At 39.4% G+C, this 21,994-nt stretch overlaps 1 protein-coding gene across 1 annotated transcript in view; it reads right to left on the reverse strand.

The window, feature by feature from the left end:
* TRIO (trio Rho guanine nucleotide exchange factor) overlaps positions 1–21,994 on the reverse strand; it is a 250,363-nt gene that overhangs the window by 132,488 nt on the left and 95,881 nt on the right. The window contains exons 7-9 of the mRNA XM_080611553.1: positions 15,915–16,106; positions 12,544–12,675; positions 8,204–8,434 (exon numbers count right to left, since the gene is read on the reverse strand). Coding sequence (XP_080467679.1) covers positions 8,204–8,434; positions 12,544–12,675; positions 15,915–16,106 — 555 coding nt within the window. The remainder of the gene's footprint in view (positions 1–8,203; positions 8,435–12,543; positions 12,676–15,914; positions 16,107–21,994) is intronic.

The following is a 21,994-nucleotide window of genomic DNA, read 5'->3' on the forward strand; positions in this document are numbered from 1 at the left end:
CTAAATTTTATGATCTAACATTATACGTTTATATTGAAGCCTACCAAGGTCAACCTTATTTCTACACATTCATCAATTTGACAGTAATCTGATCCAAGTGGCTAGATCCCTTGTGAGGGTCTCTATAATCCATTTATGCCTCCAGCTGACATGTTTCTGTAATGTAACACAAATGGAGTTTGCACATTCCCCAACAATGCTAGTGAATAACAGTGAAGTTTTATTTTAATTGAGAAGTTGCTTCTCCTACTACATATTAAGTCAAGAAGAAAGATTCAGTAGTAGAATTAACTAACACAACTGAGTTTAAATCATTATGAGATGAACAGCAATGTCTGCATTCAGAGCATATGAAGGATTTTGTCCAAATTCTGAAAAAGCATCTCCTCAAAGCATCAAATCGACATATTGTGTGCTGTAAATTTTATAGCTGAAAAAGTGAGTAATGAAAGACATTTTAAGGACATTAAAGCTTCTACCACAATGACTTGGCTGACAGCTTTATAAATAGTAAAAACTGTATATGTAATTAGTTCCTGCCAGTTAACACCAAGGATTACTGCACACATACCAAGTTTCTAATGAGTGAACGAACAAAAACATCTGGTCTCTCTCTCCAAACTAATACATATTAGCCATATCTTAATTCATTCATTAGCTAGCATGCATATGGTATTTAATTCGTTTAGAAGATACTCAGAGCTTCAAGAATGCTGTTCAGACTTAAAGGCAACTGTATACAAGCAACTTTCTTAAGTCAGCTAATGACTTTCATACTGTACTTATGTAGTCCTGGAATACTTCATTTAAACAAAAAAGAACGATGGAGATAAATGTTAAAACCTGAGCATTTTGTTTTGGTTTGAATATACCTGTCAGAAACCTGAAAATATCCCTCCTTAGCTACTAGACTCCTTTACTCTGATTTCTGAAATTAGGTGAGGTTTTTTTTCCTTTCAGACTTGAGAACCATTCCTGAAACACCACTCATGGCTACACCCAATACACATGTAATCTCACACACTATTCCCATACAAAACATCCATGCTTCCTTTAGTAGAAAAATGTGGTGTGATTTTCTCATTTATCTTGACCCTTAGATTCTTTTTTGGTTTGCAAATTCTCTCCTGCTGGACATCTTCAAAACAACAAACAATCCCATAACACCACATCGTACAGCCATCTCAAATCACCAACACTTCACTAAGTCTCCATATTCCAAGTTATGCAACATTTGTTTTTCCTAGTAACTTCTGCCAAAAGAATATCATTGTGGTTTAGGTCAATGTAAGTTTTCATTTGCTTCTTTCAAGGGAAAGTATTGATCAGAGAAAGTAGAGTGAGAAGCCAAACATGGCCTCACTTACCTGTAAAGTTTATATTACCAGTGCTTTTGATTAGTTTCAGGACACTATTCTGCTTTTCTCATTATAAAATAGGTAAAAAGAGACACGTTTGGATGACAGATTTAGCCTGGACTCTGGAGACTACTAACAGTTATAAGCTAACAAATGAAATCAACAACAAAATCTGTCCCAGAAAGCATGGGATGAAAAGCAGAAAGCAGTCCAGGGAGAATGATTCTTGCTCTAAATAATGCTAAGTAACTTCTCAAAAGAAGAAATTGTCATAGAAATCCAGTACACAGAACATGACATAAACCAGTCAATTAAAGAAACATTGCTGCTCCTAAGTGAAATCTGTATGAATACAAGTCTTATTAGTGGTCATAGCTTCTTACTTTGATTCTTAACAAAACCAAGAAAGCACTTTATAGTTGGGAATTTCACAGCATGTAAAGAGAGTCAAAGTTAAGGTACGCTCCTGCAAAAGTGAGAACTTTTGCATACCACTATATCCAAAGGACAATGCCATCAGCTGGCCCTGGTATTAGCCATTTAGCAACCTTATTTGATGCATTTTCTTCCTGGGAGAGGTAAGAGTTACAGAAACCACCATACAAAGTCACTAAGGACTCTTCTACTAATACAGAAAGCACATGGAGTTCACTCTGGTGATTCAGCAATACATAGGAGTTTAAGAGGCTCAATACTTTTCCATGAAAGGGTGAATATTATTATCCTCCACTGTAACAAGTTGCTTTAACGATGCAATTAAGCTCTAACTGCAGTCTCAGCAGAACCATACTTATGCCCAATATAGAATCTAGAAAAATGCTTATTTTTCTAGCATCAATACTGAACATATGATGGAAGAAACTACTATGGGAAAAATAGTTTCATTTTGAAAAATGCATTGCTCATGGCTGTAAATTATGTGGTTTGCATATGCTGCTGGCAGAAATAAATAACCTGATTTCTTGCAGATTCAACGTTCTCATTTTCACCAGTCTTTCATGCATTATTATTCAGTCCTTACTACCCACCCCTTTATCTACTTCGTACACACTCGCTTTCCTGATTCCCACCACTTACTTGGTGCTGGCATAACATTCAGAAGGGGAAGATGGAAATCTCTGCATTTCTAATCTTCGGGTAGCTAAACTGTGGAAACACTCTCTTCCAAAAAGAACTATTTTACACTGGAACCGCCTTCAAAACCCACAAAGGAATCACCCAGTGAAATCAGTATTATGTTGATGCTGAGCAAGTAGTAAGCATTCTTGGCCCACCCTTCATTAGTCAAGGCTGAAACAAGCGACTGTTACAACAAAAACTCGGATGGAGTCTTTGAGGAAGGTAGATCAAGGAAGGAGAAGCAGAACATTTATCCAGAACAGAGAAGAAACACTTTCCCAGTACTGAACATAAAAGACAGAATTAAAAATCTGAACAGTTTTCTAAAGTGGAAGTAATGCAAAATGACATACCAGCTCAACACAGCCAATTCCCTCCTCCAACTCAGCTGTCACTCATTTTAGCCTTCCATGAACTGATTTATTTCATTAACCCAACAGAAAACTATGCCAGTAGAGTGGGGAAGGAGGAAATCACAGACTCATGCTGAAGGACAGATTAATTTACAGTGCACTTGGTTGCTTGCCACTATGTACAGTTTAATGATAAACAGTGGAAGACAGCCACACTTAAGTTTATTTTGTAGGAAAACAAACAAACAAACAAAACACCCCCAAAAGGAAACCAAACCCACATTTAACTTCACAGACAATAATAAAAACAACCCCACATTTTCATGCTAGTTTCTAAATCATGCTAGGTAATCTTAACTGAATTTTTTAAGGTTTGAATAAAGACTAAAGAAGCCTGACATAATGTGTAAATTAAAAGTATTTTAGAAAGTTGCTTTGGAGCTCTACATAAACCATTCCAGAACTGTCTTGAATATATATTTAACCAATATCTCAAACCTAAGTAATTTTATGCACTGAATAGTATCAACAATTTTTCAATTGAAAAAGTTAACATTTCTCCGGTAAATTAGATGATCTGTTAAGGTTTTGAGTTTGTTTTGCAAGAATAGAGTCCTTGTTATTCAAGATCACTTTTTTCCCTGATGGATTTTCAAAGCTGAGTGAGCTACAATCTTCCAAAGCAAGGCTATTCCAGGAAAATACCATTATGTGCTTGCCGTTATCTTGAAGTAACCTGCTCCCTGCTATTAGATTAATTTGTCTGGTTAATTTGTCACTGTCTCACAGCATGATCTGCAGTGAAATATAAGTATGAAAAGTTGTATTACGAAAGGGAACATTAACCAGAATTCACATAGTGATTCATAAGGCGCTGCCCAAAATACACCAATATCTGAAATTTAAGTAACATAACAAAAAGCTATACTTCCATATGCAACATTCCAGAAGCCTCCAGCATGGCTGTTAACTGCCATTACAGGATAAATCAAAGGACAACCCTGTCTCTGGGAGTGGTAACTACTGGATATTAAGGGAAGGGCTTCGGAACATGGCAAGCAGGGGCTACATTGCTATACATAAGATCTAGCTGGAAATGTAAAGTGGCTGATAAAGGGATGCATTAGCACCAAAGACCATAGCTTCAAATTGTCAAAAGAATATCTTGCTATCTAATGTAAGGTCTACCTTGCAAAGTATACAAAGAAACCACAGGCATAAACAGGAAGAAGTAAGTTTCTCCAAACAGTAGGTAAAGGTATGTTCTAAATAATGAGCCCAGATTGATTAACCTTCTTGAGCCAATTGGTTCATACTGAAAACTTCTGGTATACTTGCAATCTACATGCATGATTTGGATAACACATTCTTGGTACTCGAAGTTATAAAAGTAAGTAAAGGTGTCTACTTTGTTGTTTTCAAACCTGTGAGTATTTGATGCTAAACGCACCTGTTCCAAGGGCTAGCAGGTCTCATACAGAGAAGGAACATCCAGCTTCTTGCTGAAGAACGTGGTAGTGACTCTACAATGACTTTAGCCTAATAAAGGGTTATTTGCTAACATCAAAGAACAAGGCAGTCTCAGAGCTAACTCCTCCCCTCCAAGAAGCAGAAAACTAGTATTACCTACAGACATTTTATGACTTCCAAGATAACTGGAAGTTGCTATTTATGTTAGGGATAGGCTGGAGAGTATGGAACTCTGTCTGGGGACAGGTGAGCAGTCAACAGAGAGTTTGTGGGTCAGGGTTAAAGGGAGAACAGCGATGGGAGACATTACTGTGGGGATCTGTTACAGACCGCCTGAACAAGAGGAATCTTGTTCATCTTCAAGATAAAGCGCTCTACAGACAGATAGAAACCTTGGATAGGAGCCTATCTCTACACACAGATAGGAGCCTTGGATGCAGCAATCATGAGATGATCGAGTTCGAGATCCTCAGGACAGTGAGAAGAGTGTGCAGCAAGCTCACTGCCCTGGACTTCAAGAAAGCAGACTTTGGCCTCTTCAGGAGCCTGCTAGTAAGGTTCCATGGGATATAGCCCTAGAGGGCAGGGGGGCCCAAGACTCTTGGTTGGTATTCAAGGATCACCTACTGCAAGCTCAGGAGTGTTGCATCCCAGCTAGAAGGAAGTGCAGCAGGAGGGCGAGGAGACCTCCTTGGATGGATAAGGAGCTGCTCAGGAAAATTCAAAGAAAAAAAGAGGCTTCTAAAAGGTGGAAGCAGGGACAGGCGGCCTGGGAAGAATACAGGGATGTTGTCCAGGAAGCTAGGGACCAGGTTAGGAAAGCTAAGGACCAGTTAGAATTAAACTTGTCTAGGGAGGTTAAGGTAAGAGGAAGAGATTCTATAGGTATGTAGCAAATATAAGACAGACTGGGGACAACATAAGCCCCCTCCAGAAGCTATCAGGAGAACTGGCTACCCGGGATTTGGAAAAGGCTGAGGTTCTTAATGACTTCTTTGCCTTGGTCTTCACTGGCAAAGGCTCTGACCACACCACCCAAGTCTTGGAAGGCGAATGCAGGGACTGTGAGAATGAAGACCCGAGGCCCACTGTAAGAGAGGATCAGGTTCGAGACCATCTTAAAAACCTGAACGTGGACAAGTCCACGGGACCTGATGAAATCCATGTGCGGGTCCTGAAGGAGCTGGCAAATGAAGTTGCTAAGCCACTGTCCATCATATTTGAAAAATCATGGCAGTCAGGTGAAGCTCCCGATGACTGGAAAAAGGGAAATATAACCCCCATTTTCAAGAAGGGGAAAATGGATGACCCGGGGAATTACAGACCACTCAGTCTCACCTCTGTGCCTGGCAAACTCTTGGAGCAGATTCTCCTGGAAGGTATGCTAAGGCACATGAAATACAAGGAGGTGCTTGGTGACAGCCAGCATGGCTTCATTAAGGGGAAATCCTGCCTGACCAATTTGGTGGCCTTCTATGATGGGGCTACGAAACTGATGGACAGGGGCAGAGCAGTTGATGTCATCTACCTGAACTTGTGCAAAGCCTTTGACACTGTCCCACATAACATCCTTGTCTCTAAGTTTCAGAGACATCAATTTGATGGGTGGACCACTCGGTGGATAAAGAACTGGCTGGATGGCCGCATGCAGAGTTGTGGTCAATGGCTCAATGTCCAGCTGGAGACCGGTAACGAATGGTGTCCCTCAGGGGAGGTGTTGGGACCGATCTTGTTCAACATCTTTGTTGGTGACATGGACAGTGGGATTGAGTGCGCCCTCAGCAAGTTTGCCAATGACACCAAGCTGTGTGGTTCGGTTGATATGCTGGAGGGAAGGGATGCCATCCAGAGGGACCTCGACACGCTTGTGAGGTGGGCTGATGCCAACCTCATGAAGTTTAACCATGCCAAGTGCAAGGTCCTACAGCTGGGTCAGAGCAATCCCAGGCACAGCTACAGGTTGGGCAGAGAAGAGATTCAGAGCAGCCCTGCAGAGGAGGACTTGGGGGTGTTGGTTGATGAGAAAATGAACATGAGCCGGCTTCAGTGTGCGCTCGCAGCCCAGAAAGCCAACCGTATCCTGGGCTGCATCAAAAGGAGTGTGACCAGCAGGTCGAAGGAGGTGATCCTGCCCCTCTATTCTGCTCTCGTGAGACCTCACCTGGAGTATTGTGTGCAGTTCTGGTGTCCTCAGCATAAAAAGGACATGGAACTGTTGGAACAAGTCCAGAGGAGGGCCACGAGGATGATCAGGGGACTGGAGCACCTTCTGTATGGAGACAGGCTGAGAAAGTTGGGGCTGTTCAGCCTGGAGAAGAGAAGGCTGCATGGAGACCTCCTAGCAGCCGTCCAGTGTCTGAAAGGGGCCTATAAGGATGCTGGGGAGGGACTATTCATCAGGAACTGTAGTGATAGGACAAGAGGTAACAGGTTCAAACTTAAACAGGGGAAGTTTAGATTGGATATAAGGAAGAAATTCTTTACAGTGAGGGTGGTGAGGCACTGGAATGGGTTGCCCAGGGAAGTTGTGAATTCTCTATCCCTGGTGGTGTTCAAGGCCAGGTTGTACAAAGCCTTAGGTGGCGTGGTTTAGTGTGAGGTGTCCCTGCCCATGGCGGGGGGGTTGGAACTAGATGATCTTAAGGTCCTTTCCAACCCTAACTATTCTATGATTCTATAATAAAGTCAAAGAGTAGCAACATCACTGTAAGACTCTGAAGCTTTTAATGAACATCCTCCCCTGGGAAATACACTGCTGGTAGCCTGGTTTGCAGGCCTAGAATTTGAATTATGTACCTGGAAAATAATCTCAGGAGATTACTTGGCCTAGGTTGCTTAAGTAGGTCCTACTTGAATTGAATTCAAACTAGAGGAGAAATTTCCAAGATCCATTCTGCACCTGGTGGCACTAGGCTACCACTGACAGGACCTACATGTTTCCCTGTGAGAAGCAAACCACTGCATTAATTTCAGCTTCTGAAGATTCCTTATAAAACATTTTAAGCTTAAGAGGTAATTTGTGGACTGTGCCTCAACAGTTTTGAAAAGTACCCTCCAATGACTACTCATGCAAGTAACAACACTGGACCCTCCTGACTAGCTACTACTTATGTAGCTATCTTTATGAACAGCCTCAAGGATTTATACAATGGTATAACAGTGTTTCCAGTTTGGTTCTCTGTGCCCCTTCTGACCGTTCATAACATTGACTCTGCTGTCTTCTACTTTTTTTTTTGTCAACTAACATTTTTCACACCTTTCTGCATCTTTCATCGCACCAGTGTTGAGAAATTGGGTAACCGCCTGCCTTTCTTTATATTTCTTTTTACATCAAAAATTAAGTAATAAAGTTTTAACAATTTTACACTGTCAGAAAGTAATCTTATTTGTCATTTTTACACCTCTTTAGTATACTACTCTCAGGTTTTAATGAAACTCGATTAAGTCAGTTAAGTATCATTAGGATCTGAAACTAAAAATTTGTTACAGAATAACACTTACTTTTTGCATGCTACTCCTACAAATCTTTCTGACACCGAGTCCAGAATTTTACCTGCACTGTTAATGTCAGCTTCCAGCAGAAGCTCAGAACATCCACCTATAATGAAAATCACTTCCATCTTATCTACTTAAAACAAATTTATTTAAAAAAAACCAACCAAACAAACAAACTCAAACCTTAAGTAGAGCTATCTTACAAATACAATTTCTACTTTTAACAGCCAGTATCCTCTGATAACACACGGAGTTTGCAAGCAGTCAGTTAATCCCATGCAACTATTAAATTGTTGGATGTAAGAACACGTGGTTTAGCAATCAAAACACACCTGTCAATGCAATCAGCTTCAAATCTCAGGCTGACAAGAGTACAAAGGCATTTAGACAACATGAAACAAAACCTACCTGTTGAACATCCTGTTGAAAAACACAGAGCTGAAGCCGCTGGTGCAAGCGGACCTTTCGATGCTGCCAAATATTTTCCAGTTGGCGCTGGTGGTGCAGTACTTCATGGATGACATCCAGAACATGATGAACTGCTTTTGAGTAGTTGGCAGAAGCGGTGAGGGAATCAGAACTCCCAGGAGTCAAAGGTCTCTGAAGTTTGTCAAGCAGTGACTTTCCATCTTGGCTCACCTGACCACCAGAAAGGATGAAGAATTACTTGTCTTGCCAAAAGTTCGTCTCAGACTTACTTAATTTCCCACCCATTCTCTCAATTTTAGAGGTTTTTAAGAACTCAGGAAGCACCATTAAAGAATTTCTTATTCCAGGCATGATGACATGCAGCTGTTATAGGACACAAAAAACCCCAAAAAAACCAACCAACAAAATACACAACATATTTCTCCCTCTATGTAAGATCATAATTTTAAGAAGTAGCAGTCTATATAACAGCCTACATTTCTATTTTTCAGTTACCTTAAGAGTAGTTTTCCTTTAAAGTGTTCTGTTTGGTTTTCTTTAAACAGATCAAGTACAACTTAGAATAAATGTTATTCAGCTCTTTCTATAGTCAAAAAAGCACCTAAAATTAAGCATTTCCCCAGAGTTACCCTTCCAGAAACACATCTCTTTTCATTTGCAGTAAAGGTGAACAGAGAGGTTATTTTCTATAGGTTAATATGAATTTGATGAATACACTTAGACCAACAGACCAACAACCTTAGGATGTGATTTGATCTGACAATTACAACTTCTTAATTATTGCTGTTATTGGTAAACCAAAGACAAACTGTTGTTGTGGCAAACTTGACCGTGATTAAATCACTTAAAACCTTTTCATGCAGCACAGAAAGATACTCTTTTCCAAAACGTGTTTAACTACTGATGCTGACAAGAAACATGAGTTATTTCTAATCGTTGTCTTCTCTGATTCAAACTACAGCAAAAATACTCAGATTAAAAAAAGCAATAATCCTATCTTGTCTGGTCACTATCAACACTTAGCACTTGCCAAGGCTGCTGAAACCACTTCCCATTGGTGTTTTATTCTGTCACATTTAGCATGAAGTTCAGAGAACTGTTACAATTCAGTATCATTCAATTATCTGTAAAGACCCTTCCTAATAGCTCATCTAACAGGCAGGAAAGACTCATCCAAAACAACATGAATGGAGTATAAACAACAGTTTGAATCCATCAAATCAGCACCATGTCATAAACAGAAAGCTTGTCAAGACCTTCCCCCAGTGGCTATTTTCAACAGCTTTCACTAAATCTAGGCATATTTTAAATTTGCTGTTCAGTAGTCAAACAGATCTGAATAAAAATTATTTTCTAATAATAATTAGTTTACAAGTCAGTTTATTTCTCAATTCCAATTCAAACTTTTTCATTTCAGTTGTAAGTATCAACACAGAGAATGAAGATGCTTGGAAAAGTAGCTCCTATAAAGTCAAGTCAGGCAAAAAAAATATAAAAAATGAGTATAGTCCGTAGTAGTTATAATGATGATGATTTTTCTTTTCTGTGTTCAAGACAATTATCTAGTGCAAGTCTTTCAAATATTTCAAGATAATGGACTTCAATCGTCTATCCAGAGTTCACAAAATTCAGGGGGGAAAATGATTAATTGTGACAGCCCCTTGATCTGATTAGTTTATTAGCTTTACAAACATGACCATGCACATTTCTTCTTTGGAATTAACACAATAAAGTTCTCTTCCTTCCCAGCGTGTGACTACCTTAGGATTTCAGCAAGATACATAACTTCATTTATATATGTAAACTTTATTTAAGGCAAGGCTCTTAGATTGCTAAGCATATAAGTTACCTCAGCTTGTAAGCTACTAAGTTACTTTTCTAGTAATATACAGTAATTATCCTCAGTAAAATCAGACTGTCTAGTCTTAAAAGCATTTACTCTAAAAATTACTGCCTTCCACTTCACAACCAAGTCGTGTCGTCAAGAGACCGTAATCTAAAAGGAATGCCAAAGCGTTGTAATTTCCAGTGTTCCTCTCTCGCTCCCCCCGCTGTTCATTCATCACAAAATTAAAGGAGTTCCATGCTGTAACAGAAATGAAGTGATTCAAGTAATAATGATAAGCAATAGTTCTGTAATATCGTTACACAGAAAGAGAACTCCATCAATCTTCAAAAAGGAACATGTGTTTAAATAAGGCAAAATAAAACCTTCTGTCCAGAGAAGGAACATGACTTGTACATACACATGCAACTATTATTTCAGTATCAATTCTGGTTGCAAAAGACAAAGGTATGCTTTACCAGATGGAGAAAAGTAATGACCCGAAATCAGAAGAAAGGCATGTAATCTTATGTTGGGGGGTTTGCAGTTGGGTTTTTTTTGTTTCCCCCCCTGTTTTTTTTTTTTTTGACTAGTACCACTAAAGATTTAGTTAAAATCTCTCCCAAGGTCAAAAGCTACAGCTGTGAAATCCTGAACAAATTTTCAAGGTTTGCCAGAGCAATCCTATAATCTACCCCTCTAATTAATTTTCATTATACATCACCAGAAAGCAAACAATATTTAACATGGTAATCCACAGTACTTATTTACACTTAACAGCAGGCTCCAATCCAGTCACACTCTGATTAAAAAAAAAAAAAAAAAAATCCAAAAAACCCCCAAACCAACCAAACAAACAAACAAAAAAATCCCACTGTTTTAACTTCATTGCTTTAAAATCATTATTCTGAAGAGCCCTAGCCTTCATATCCCTTGCAGCACTCTCATGCAGCACACACCCCAGATTGCCTCTTCTCACATAAATCTACTAAAAATGTGCTACATCTCTGTTCCTTGTTCTACAAAGGGATCCTCTGAATGATGAGAGCTTATAATGAAGAAGAGAAACCTTGCTACTAAACATGCTCTCAAGAATGAGTTAAAACAGGCATGTGTAGTAAGATCAGAAGTTTTATCACCAGAGGTGTGCTTTAGTATACTACTAGATCCATTGACAGAGCAAGATATCAGGTATGGGGATATCTGTATTTTACACAAAAGAACAGCAACTCGTGAAGTCTGAACATCTGACTCATAGTAATAAAGTTTATGCAGGCGTTAAGACGGCGGGTATTCAAAAAAACCCAGGTTTGATATACTAACAATAGGATGGATCATCAGCACTAATTTTACCTTCCTTTACTGCTAAATGAAATGTGACCAGACTTATGATTCACTTGCCATAATAAAGCTGGTTCATGAGACAGTAGTATTATCTTTAATGTAACGTATAAATCACAACCATTAATTCAATCCTACATGACCTCCTGTTAAAAGGAGGTACAAACTGCAGACTAAGCTATTCTGTGGCCACTGATCATTTTTTACCATGATTTAATCAAATTCATAATTTTATGCAACTTTCATGAGAACAGAAATTGCTGTATTTAATACAAAATAAAATCGGTGTAATTTAACAGTAAACATAGTTTTACCCTGTGCTGAGAACAACACTGGCAAAAGACAACAAGAAAAGCTCAACAGGAAATACACAAAATGCCTGTTAGCTAAGAGTGAAGTCAATATGTAATTGATTTCTCATTTTACTTAACTAAAGCACTTGAAAGAACTCCAAATCTGAAAAACAATGGAAACTTTAGTCATTGCTTTCTAGGCCACCTTTAGAATATGCGTTTTATCTTAAGTTGTAAATACAACTATTAGAAATACTGAGAAATATTACTTCATTGCATGCAGAACCCAAGATTAGAGCAGCAGCATAGGATATGCTAATCTTACGAATGCTGACTACATAGGGGCTTGGCTCATTTAAGTGTCTTTCAGTTTGGCAGAACTAATTATATTACCTTATGGCCTGTCAAGTGACATCCTTTGATGGTTAAGCCTTTTTTGTGAGGTGATTTCAGAGCAGGATTTCTGAAACACACTTAAAGCAATCCATGCCAACACAATACTTTCCCAAAGAATAACTAGCTAGCTTCCCTTCAAGTAAGTGTTTTAAGGATAGCATAATTCTGCTATTGAAAGGTAGCAGTATACAAATGTGAACTAAAACATACTTAGTACACTGTATGAGTTGTTTGTACCACACATGGTTCCATCTTGCCTTCTAAATTTCTTTCAAAAGATTAAAGGGAAGATTTATGACTTAACTTTTGAACAACAGTACCAAAGTCCAGAATACTGAATTAAAAAAGAAGCCTGGCACTTGAATTTCCAACTAACGCACTATGCAACAAGTGATGTCCCTTCATGATCCAAACTTAACATTACACCACTTTCAACAACCCAAGGAAACAAACAAGACACTTACCTCAGAGTAAGCCAAAGTAATATGCTCATATATCCCTTGATGATGATGGATAGCATCCTCTAAATCTTGCAGTTCTGAGGGAAGCTCCACCTCACCACAAGCTTTACACCACGAGTCCACGTTGCTCATGTACTGCAATACAGAAAAAGCTTTCTCTTGATTTTGGGTTCTATCAATAAGTACCACATGTTGGTAATTATTGATTAGTAATTATTCAGTGGCTGACACCTGTGTTACAGCCACTGAAAAAATTTTATTTATTTTTTAAGGGGAAAATGTTCAATGTATTTCTCCCTGAACTGACCAAAATGAAGATTATATCAGAATCACAGAATAGAAATAAATATTCAAGTCTGACCATACTTGTGCTCTTAGGTGTATGGAACTCTTTAAGCCATTCACAGACAGGCAAGCTGTGTTGTATGTTGATAACTTTTAGAACCAATTAAACTGTTGGCAATACTGATGCTTCCAAGTTCACTCTTCCTCCTTTTTTTGACTTAGCAGCTAAGGAAAAGCTTACTTCACCCTGCACCTCCATTTCAGATGCATGAAAGCCAGCTAAGGTGTTCTCTATGCAAAGAAGTAAAACATGATACAACTTCCAAGTCCAGACCCTCAGCTCTTACCCATCAACTCCCTCATGGTATCATGAAGTATCATTTCACCTTTTTAAAATCTTCAGAGAAAATGGAATTTACTTTGCATGTATGTGCACGTATACCCAAAAAATTAATGGTGAACCATTCACTGAAACACTCCATAGTTGTCTTTTGCTGGAAAGAGATCATCAAGGAAGCAAAGCAGTATTAGAGCACAGAAAATTCACACCTCTGTCCCCAAAGCATTAGCTTTTACACCCAGAGAAGCACTAAATCCATTTGGTAAGCTACTACAGCAGCAAACACGTAACGGATTTACAACTTAAGCAGGGGTCTCTTAGGACTAACACTGAACTTTAAGCACACAGCTATGTCAGCAGAGCTGCTCAAGTCAAGCCTTTCAGGGGAAATTGAGGATACTGCAACAGAATCTCTTCTGCAGACAATTTATCACTGAAGCTTAAGCTGTCTTGACAGACAAGAAACTGCCCTCATAACTATATGCACAGCAGAAGTTTTGCCAACTTATTTTTGACAGCTAGGGGGCACAAATTTTATACCCTTCTTATGCTATGAAAGAGGAAAAAGAATCTGTTTTTCTAGGAGTTTTCGTAGCTGTTAAACTTAGTACAGTCAGACACATGTGGTATTTGTAAATTAAATTTGTCTTCCATTCAAATAATGTTCAAGTTCCAAAGTTTTAAGAGACCAGGCCATTTCTTTCATCATACGTATCCTAATTCCTGGAGCACATGTAGTCTTTTGAGGAAAAAGTAATCCACAGACCACTTCTGGTACTCCATTACTGTTTGAAAGCTGGGAGGAAGAGTGATAGAGTACTTAACTCTAAGATACTTACGTAATTCTCATTTCATCAAGGGATAGCTTTAAAAATCTCTAATGTTAAGCACTGAACATTAAAAGAAACTCCATGTGGGACCTCTTGCACCAGTCAGGCACTGGTATCTGGGTGCAGCCTTCACTGTGCCTGACGGTAGACAGTGATGCTTACCTAACACTGGCAAGGGAATACATGCATTCAAGGAGGGTGCGTTATTTCTTTGGCTGCTTATTATTTAATCATCTTTTTATGTAGGTCAAGCATCACCAGTCTCTATAGGGGTCATTCCTCTCATTCCAAACCCTGTTTCCTTGAACTCACTCTCCATTGTTAATGAAACAGCTAACATATCACAGCCAGGTATCTTAAAAAACAACTATGACAATCCATCACAGTTAATCATAAAATAAAAACTGCAGAAGAAGCAATTAAAAACTAAATTAATCCCAGCAGAGGCTGCACTATTTTCTCACTCTTTTCTTCTCTTTCCTCCTGTTTACACTTACATTTAGTGTCAAAGAAGGTAACACTGACTCTCAGCACAGCTGCACAGCACACATACAAAATTTAGTCCCCTGATTTCTGATGAGTACGATTTTCTTATGAAAAAGAACAGTATTTGAGTCAGGATATAGCTGTCTGTTCATGTTTCACCATCTCTCTCTTACATGTATGGCTGACAGTGCTTAAATGTAAACCTCAATAACTCAAGCAATTAGAAAAGGATAAATACCGATAAGGTACCACACTGTGTCTTACCAAACACTTCAAGCTGCTTGGTAACCTTTATATCAGAAAACAATTCCTTTTTCTCCTTTTTATGTTGCTTTTCTGTAAAACCTGCTAAAAATGCTTATGATAATGGCATTAGTTTATATACTTTGCCTTAGTCTAAGGCCAGTCAAACCAATGTCGCTGCAAACATAATGAAAAGCAATGTGTATTCGCATCTAAATAAGTTCACGTTTCTAAGTTGAATATATGTGTATTAGAAATCATGAAAGAAACTTCTTAAATTGTGCTGTCTCTCTGTATTTTTGCAGTTATCAACTCCCAAGTGGTTTCTTCATTTATTCCAAATTAAATTTGTATCAGATGAGACCTTTTCTTGGATCCAGTTTAGCAAAGCAAATGTGAAGAAAAGTATCTACAGCAGCCATACAGCAGACCCGAGCTTCAGTCAGCCATAATGATCCAAGAACCTCTGCTCCCCAAATTCACCAGAGATTACAGAGGAGACAATCTGTATTATCAGTGGGTGACTCAACAGCACATACACAGGAGCTCCTTCAGAACTAAATTCCCTTGAGGGGAAAACATGCTTTCACCATCAAGACTATTAACTCAGGGATATTTATTCCTATTTCCCCTATATACCTCTTCTCTGGCAGTTACACATGGTTAATGACTTAATTAAAATAATTGGTATAGGCCTAAAGCTAAATTTTTTGTTTAATATAGAAGGAATCTCTTATGAGATACTAAGTAAACATCTCCCACACAATTTCAGTTTCAGAAGACAGTTAATTAGATTCTCAACTTTCAGGCCAGTTAACTTAGTTTTCTATAAGTAATTATGATGAGTTAAATCTTGATACTCAAGGACTGACTGGGGTGGAGTGGTAAGGACAATAGAACAATTGATGCTTTCTGGATGTAGGAAACGCATTACACCAATATTGACTGTACTAAATGTTTTCCTTTCTTTCAACTTAAAAGCTTCATATAGTTACGCATTCATGCCCCTTCATTTTCATTCATATAGCTAAAATGACTAAGTTTTATCTTGCATTGATATGGTCAAGGCATTTTGTGAAGAATATAAGGGCAATGGGCCAACCTTTTCAATCACTCTCTCGTACTTCTATTTAAATCATCAGCAAACAGAACAACCCATCATTCCAACACAGAAACTTTTGTTCACTAACCTGTTCAGCTTTCTGATGGAAGATGGAGGACATATCCAGTAACGTGCTACGTTCGTCCAAGGCTGCAGCAAACGCCTTCCACTCTTGCTCCAGCTGACTAGCAATCTGTTTTATTTGCTGTGAAGCATAATGGCCAGACTCGACCAGGCGATTTGCTACTGACATGATGCGGTTTATGTTTACATACACATTCTATGGAGAAGAAGGAGGGAAAAATTAGTGGAAGTTAACAGACCACTTAAATACAGAGGTATACTTTTATTAAACTCTTGTTTATTACAGTACTGCTTATAGACTGGGTTTATTTGCCAGGTCTGTGCATGGCTAACTTTGGAATCTAAGCATATAATGTATTATCCTATCTGTACTATTGACAAGGGAAAAGGACAACCTGAAATGACAAGAGTCTCAAGCTAATGTTAGTGGTTGACTTAAACAACATATTATATGAAGACCCACTATTACAGTGGAGAGGAAAAGCTAACTGTATTTTGCAACAGTCTCAATGGGAATGTCTACAGATGTTCAAGTCAAGACATTCAGACATACACAAATTAGAAAAATTGAAGTATAATTAGCAAACATTTGGTCTATCCACAGTCTGCATGTGTGCAACATCACTCTACAAATCTTTACATCAACTCTGAGAGGATTTCTACTTTTTAAGTTACAGAATACAGCACTCTGAGCAATAAGAAGTTCAACAGCTTTTTTTATTTTCCTGCCATTATATTGCCTCACAGCTAGCACTGAAAACTAGACAAATAAGGTCAAAGATTAGAAAGATTTTCTATCATATTGGGATTACTCACTGATGGCTCTTAGTCACTCTAATTTTCAGTCAAGAGTTTCTGCTTCCTGCAAAGTCAGGAACAAGAACAACTTCACCACCACAAGGCAGCTCCTCCAGAGCTACATGTATATAATGCTAAACTGAAACTTCTTTCAATTGGGCTGACTCTAATACACCTAGAATTAACTTCTTAGAATCACAGGATTGTTGAGGTTGAAGATCACGTAGTCGACCCACCCTGCTCAAAGTAGATTCAATCAGAGCAGGTTGCTGAGGGTCATGTCCAGTGGGGTTTTGAGAATCTCTAAGGATGGAGAGATCACAATCTCTCTGTACAACATGTTCCAGTGTTTCTTATGTTTAAATGGAATTTCTTGTATTTCCACTTGTGCCAATTTACCTCTTATTCTGTTACTGAATTCCATGGAGAAAAGTCTGGTTCTGTCTTCTTTACTCTTTCCTTTAGATATTTACATTTTTATGTAAGATCCCTTCTAAGCCTTCCTTTATCCAGGGTAACCAGTCTCAGCTCTCTCAGCCTCTCCTTGTACAACACAAGCATGCCACCCAAGTGCTTTAAAAAAGCAGCATGGTGACTTTCAGAAAGGGAATGAGCGCATTCCACATAATGCTGTCCTGTAGGCACATTCTAGTTTGTGCATGTACACATGCAGCAACCCCAGTTTACCCCTGTTTTGGACTACAATGTTCTTTTTGTTCACATCACAGCAGACCCTTTACTTGCCAACTGTCCTAGTTTCAGCTGTAACAGTTATTTTTCTTCCTAGTAGCTGGTACATTGCTGTGTTTTGGCTTTAGTCTGAGACCAACCCAGTCCACCACCTCACACTTGAATGTTGGTCCTCTTCTCCATCATTCTTCATCATTCTTATCCTACAGGTCTTCTTACCAGGTTGCCTGGCCTGCTGGCAAAAGCACTTTTGCCTCACTTAGTCCAACAGTAATCCTTGACCCTCAGAGAGACAGTTCCATGGCTGCAGAAACCAAAAGCCTGTTGCCAACACCAGCTATGTATACAGTTGTTGACCTGCGTGATCCATCTACGCTCGGACCAACACGACTGAGAAGAAAACCACCTGGACTTCTATGCCCTTGACCTCTGCCTCTGGAGTCATGTATTCACGCTTGAGGTTTTCCAGATCACCCTTAGCAGTACTGCTGGGGCCTACATGGAAGAGCAGCAGGGGACAATAGTCTGAGGTCTGGACAAGCTTTGGCAATCTTTCCACAATGTCTCAAATCTGAACCCCTGGCAAGCAGCAAACTTCTACAGACTCAGGTTGGCAGATGGGAGTCGCTGTTCCCTGCAGAAGGGAGTCACACATTATCACTCGCCTCTTTCTTTTGGTACTCCTGTGTAGCCCAGGCTCAGATATCACAGATGCTTTATTTGACAGCTCCCAACTCCTCATCAGCCATGAGGTCAGTGAACCTACTCAGTAGCTGCAAATCTTCAAGTGATACGGAAATGCTCCTCCTAGTGCCAGATGTCATTATCTTTCAACCTTCATCATCATGGGAGTCTCCACTTCCCAAATAGACAGGCAGAGACTCTGCCTCATCCTTCTCTCTTCAGTACAGTTGGTAGTTTGGGCTCTTGAAGCTGCAGTGCTGGAAAAAAAAGCTCATTATCTCTGACGATGCGTAGACTGCTGACCTCCTCCTGCAGCTCCTTTACTTGATGACACAGATCCTTAATAACCGCACACCTCCTGTGGTCAAGGAAACCACCTCCTGCTGCGCAAGCATCGGGAAGAGGCCACAGACATTCCCTGCAGCTCCAGACTTGCAGAGCTGTATCTTCTTTCTGGAGCCCCTCTAGACTGAGGCTTCGGATGTTACAGGGACAGTCAGTCCAGCACTGGGGAATGTGCCCTGTGGCGCATCACCACCATTGCTGAAGACATGGATGGTATTCTGAGCAGAGTTGTGGGCCCTTGCTGCATGAAACTCAGCACAAACTGCTGCATCCATTGGCTACTCCTGTTAGCTGCACTCATTCTTGCCTATATCCTTAAAATTTACATGTGGAGCAAAACTGCTAAACACTATCACACAGAATGGTTGGGAAGAAAACAACAAACAACATTAAAATGTCAACATTCTGCAGTGAAATACTTTTTTCCCTTGTCCACGCAGTGCTTTCTGGAGTGCCAGCATGCAGGAAATACCACACAGCAGTTAGCTATCTGTCAACCTTCCCTAGGTTGAGGAACTGGCTCTAGTGAGCCAGGGAGGACAGAACTGACCCCAGTAAGCCTCAGTGAAGGCCACAGATTAACAGGGGACAGAAGAACAAGACCTGAAGTTGCTGGAAAACTGTATGGTTCCATTACTGTTGAGAGATATGATAGGCAGCCTATGCCAAAATCGAATATACCCCTAACAGTAAGAGAGGTCAGGGAAGAATGCTGTCACGTGGACACCCAACACTGCACAGATGCTGAGCATTTGAGGTGGAACCATTACCTGTTGGCATCAAGCCACTGCCCAGAGCTTGACACTGACTGGCTGGCACAAGTGTTGCAGTTCCTCCAGGCTTCACTGTGCTTGCTGATGACTCATCTGAGTGGTAATTGGCACAGGTATCAATTTTAACTGTATGCACGCGAGAGCATTCTTGACACAGCCTGCACCTCAGCTGGTCCACTTAATAAACTGAACACATTCGTGTCATGTTGGCTGTTTTTCCTTCCTGCATAATACTACTTCTTAATTTTTTAGGTTATCCCGCACATCTATGCCCTCCTTTTAAGCACAGCTGAATAACCGGAAGAGAACAAAACTGCTATTTCCAACAAATTTTAAGACTGGACAGCATTTAGGCCTATCAAAGTGTATGTAGCATAAATGCAAGACTTCTAAATGAATCCAGAAAGCCATTACACGGACTTGACGGTGGTGTGAAAAAGCAAGCATCAAAAGAGAAAAGAATAAACGCTATTTTAGACTACCATTTGATCTGTTGACATATCATAATAAAGGAGTTTTGGAAATTCTGGAACATCAGTTAGATATGAAGGACAGGGTACCATAAATGTGAAGTCAAACAAATCAAAACTGAGCTGTGGTTAAAATGTATTCATTTTCCCATGGCAATCTGGCTTCACAAGTGTGGACGAATAGCCCCTGTAGCAGTATGAATATTAATTAATATGCTGACAGCTGAACACTTTCCAAGCTACATATACCACATTCCTTTCCTCAAAAAAAACCCCTTATAATAATCACAACCTTTTTTTTCCCCTCCATTATCACATTCCTTATTACATGATATATCTACTAAAGGTTTAACTTTCAGTATTTTAGAATGCAATGACCCAAAAGAGACAGATTTAACTAAAGAGGGAAAAAAATCTCAAATAGCAGCTCACTATGATTGGACTGTCCTTAACTGATCCTTAAAGGTTGACAAATTTTGTTCTATTTTCCAAAAGGACAGGCATATCCACTGCCATTATTATATGACAAATGCATATTTTGTGCACTGCTTGAGAAGCGCTGTTCCAAGCAAGCTGGTGCTCATTTCCCAGGGTCTGACATCTCATTCATTGCATGAATTTACATCCTGGTTTCAGTTAAAGCAGCAACAGCTATCAGGTAATAACTTTTAAAGACTTATTTAGCCATCTCATTTACATCATGTGAATCTGCATGAAACACTGAGCTTCAGAATGTGTATCATCTGTCCAAAAAGTGAAAGGCTAAAGTGATACTGCATACCTTTCATTGTGTTACATGTGACTATTGTAAAAAAACTAAAAAGGGAACATTACAATATATATAGGAAGTACACAAATGTACTTAGTACTCCCTCCTGAAGGGAGTGTACATATAAAAAAGTATTGCTCAGTAAGGCAACACAGATTACTAGTCTAAAACAAGCTGTAGTGCACTATGTCATTCTTTGGTGTGTGCCTTAAAGGCAAGTACACAGGTGACAGCCTGCCAACTTAACTGAACTTCCATCACACTCAATACAAAATAAAGCTGGCAGGTGCCCTGGTTTTCCCAAACCCATTTAGGAAACATTTTTTTAGTTCTAAGATTTCCAACAGTAGTTGTCTGACACAGAGACTATTAAGCATACAGCGTTAAAAATCAACATCCTCAGTGACATGGTCCGTAAGTGTCATAACTGGCACCTCTAGATAGACTGTAGTAAGCTTGAACTATTCCTTCGTGATGGAAATATTTTAGCAATGGAACTTTCAAATCATCTGCCACTTCACACACAAATGGCCACCAAGACAAGGTGTAGCATTAATGTATGGAAAACACCTGCTTTAATGATTTTAAATGTTTTCTAACATCTCTTCTCACTTTTGCAGCAACAGTAAAGCTCTCTGTTCGGGAACCCAAATTTCAAAGATGAGGGCTGCAGGTATGACTTGATTTCTTCCCTTGGAAACAAACAAGCAACAAACCCAAAACAAGCAACCAAACCTCAGCAACAACCACACTACAATTAAGGAATGTGTTCAACCCATCCTTCGTCTATGAGGATCCTCAAAATATTCCCAGGTATCTATTTAACCATAGCTATCAGCAGTGGAACAAGTGAAGTATAATTTCACTCTAACTTTCTTCAAATTTATCATGTCTTTCTTACATTTTTCCACATTGTGGACCTGGGGAATCTTATTGCACCACCTTCTCATACCACCTTCTTTTCCCTCTTTCATCATTTACCTTCACTTTCTCATAGTGAATTGCGTATGCCTTCAACCTCTCCTCACAGCCACATCATTTTCAACTGGATGTTCCCTCTTACAACATTAAGTATGGGGCTCTAAGCTGGATCCAGTTCTCTAGTAAGACCAACTCAGTAAGAGCTATTTCTTCACTGATCTCAATTTCAGCACCCCTAATAAATATCAACAGTGAATTAAGATTCACTTCTTTGCAGTAACACCATTGTCTATTCCTTTAGTTCATGATCGATTAACATGAACATATTTGTTGCTGTATTAACACCAGCTGATTGCTTTTTAAAATATGTTTATTTGCTTCTTCCTTCTTATGGGTTGCACATCTACCTTAGTCTATTTCATCTTGTTGACTTTGGAGTGCTCCTTATAAGCCAAAAATAGCCTGAACTCATTTTGCCTTTTCAGTCTTTTCTCAGGGTTGGTGGCATCCAGACATTATGTCTAAAGATTCCCTTGTAGACTCCCTATGATCAAACATCCTCCTAGCCTGACCAGGATCATCAGCTGTGCATTCCCTGAACTTCAAGAATATCACATATCCGTGATTTGCTTGA

Source organism: Psittacula echo (genome assembly GCF_963264785.1).
Source record: "Psittacula echo genome assembly, chromosome: 2".
NCBI classification, from domain to species: Eukaryota; Metazoa; Chordata; class Aves; order Psittaciformes; family Psittacidae; genus Psittacula; species Psittacula echo.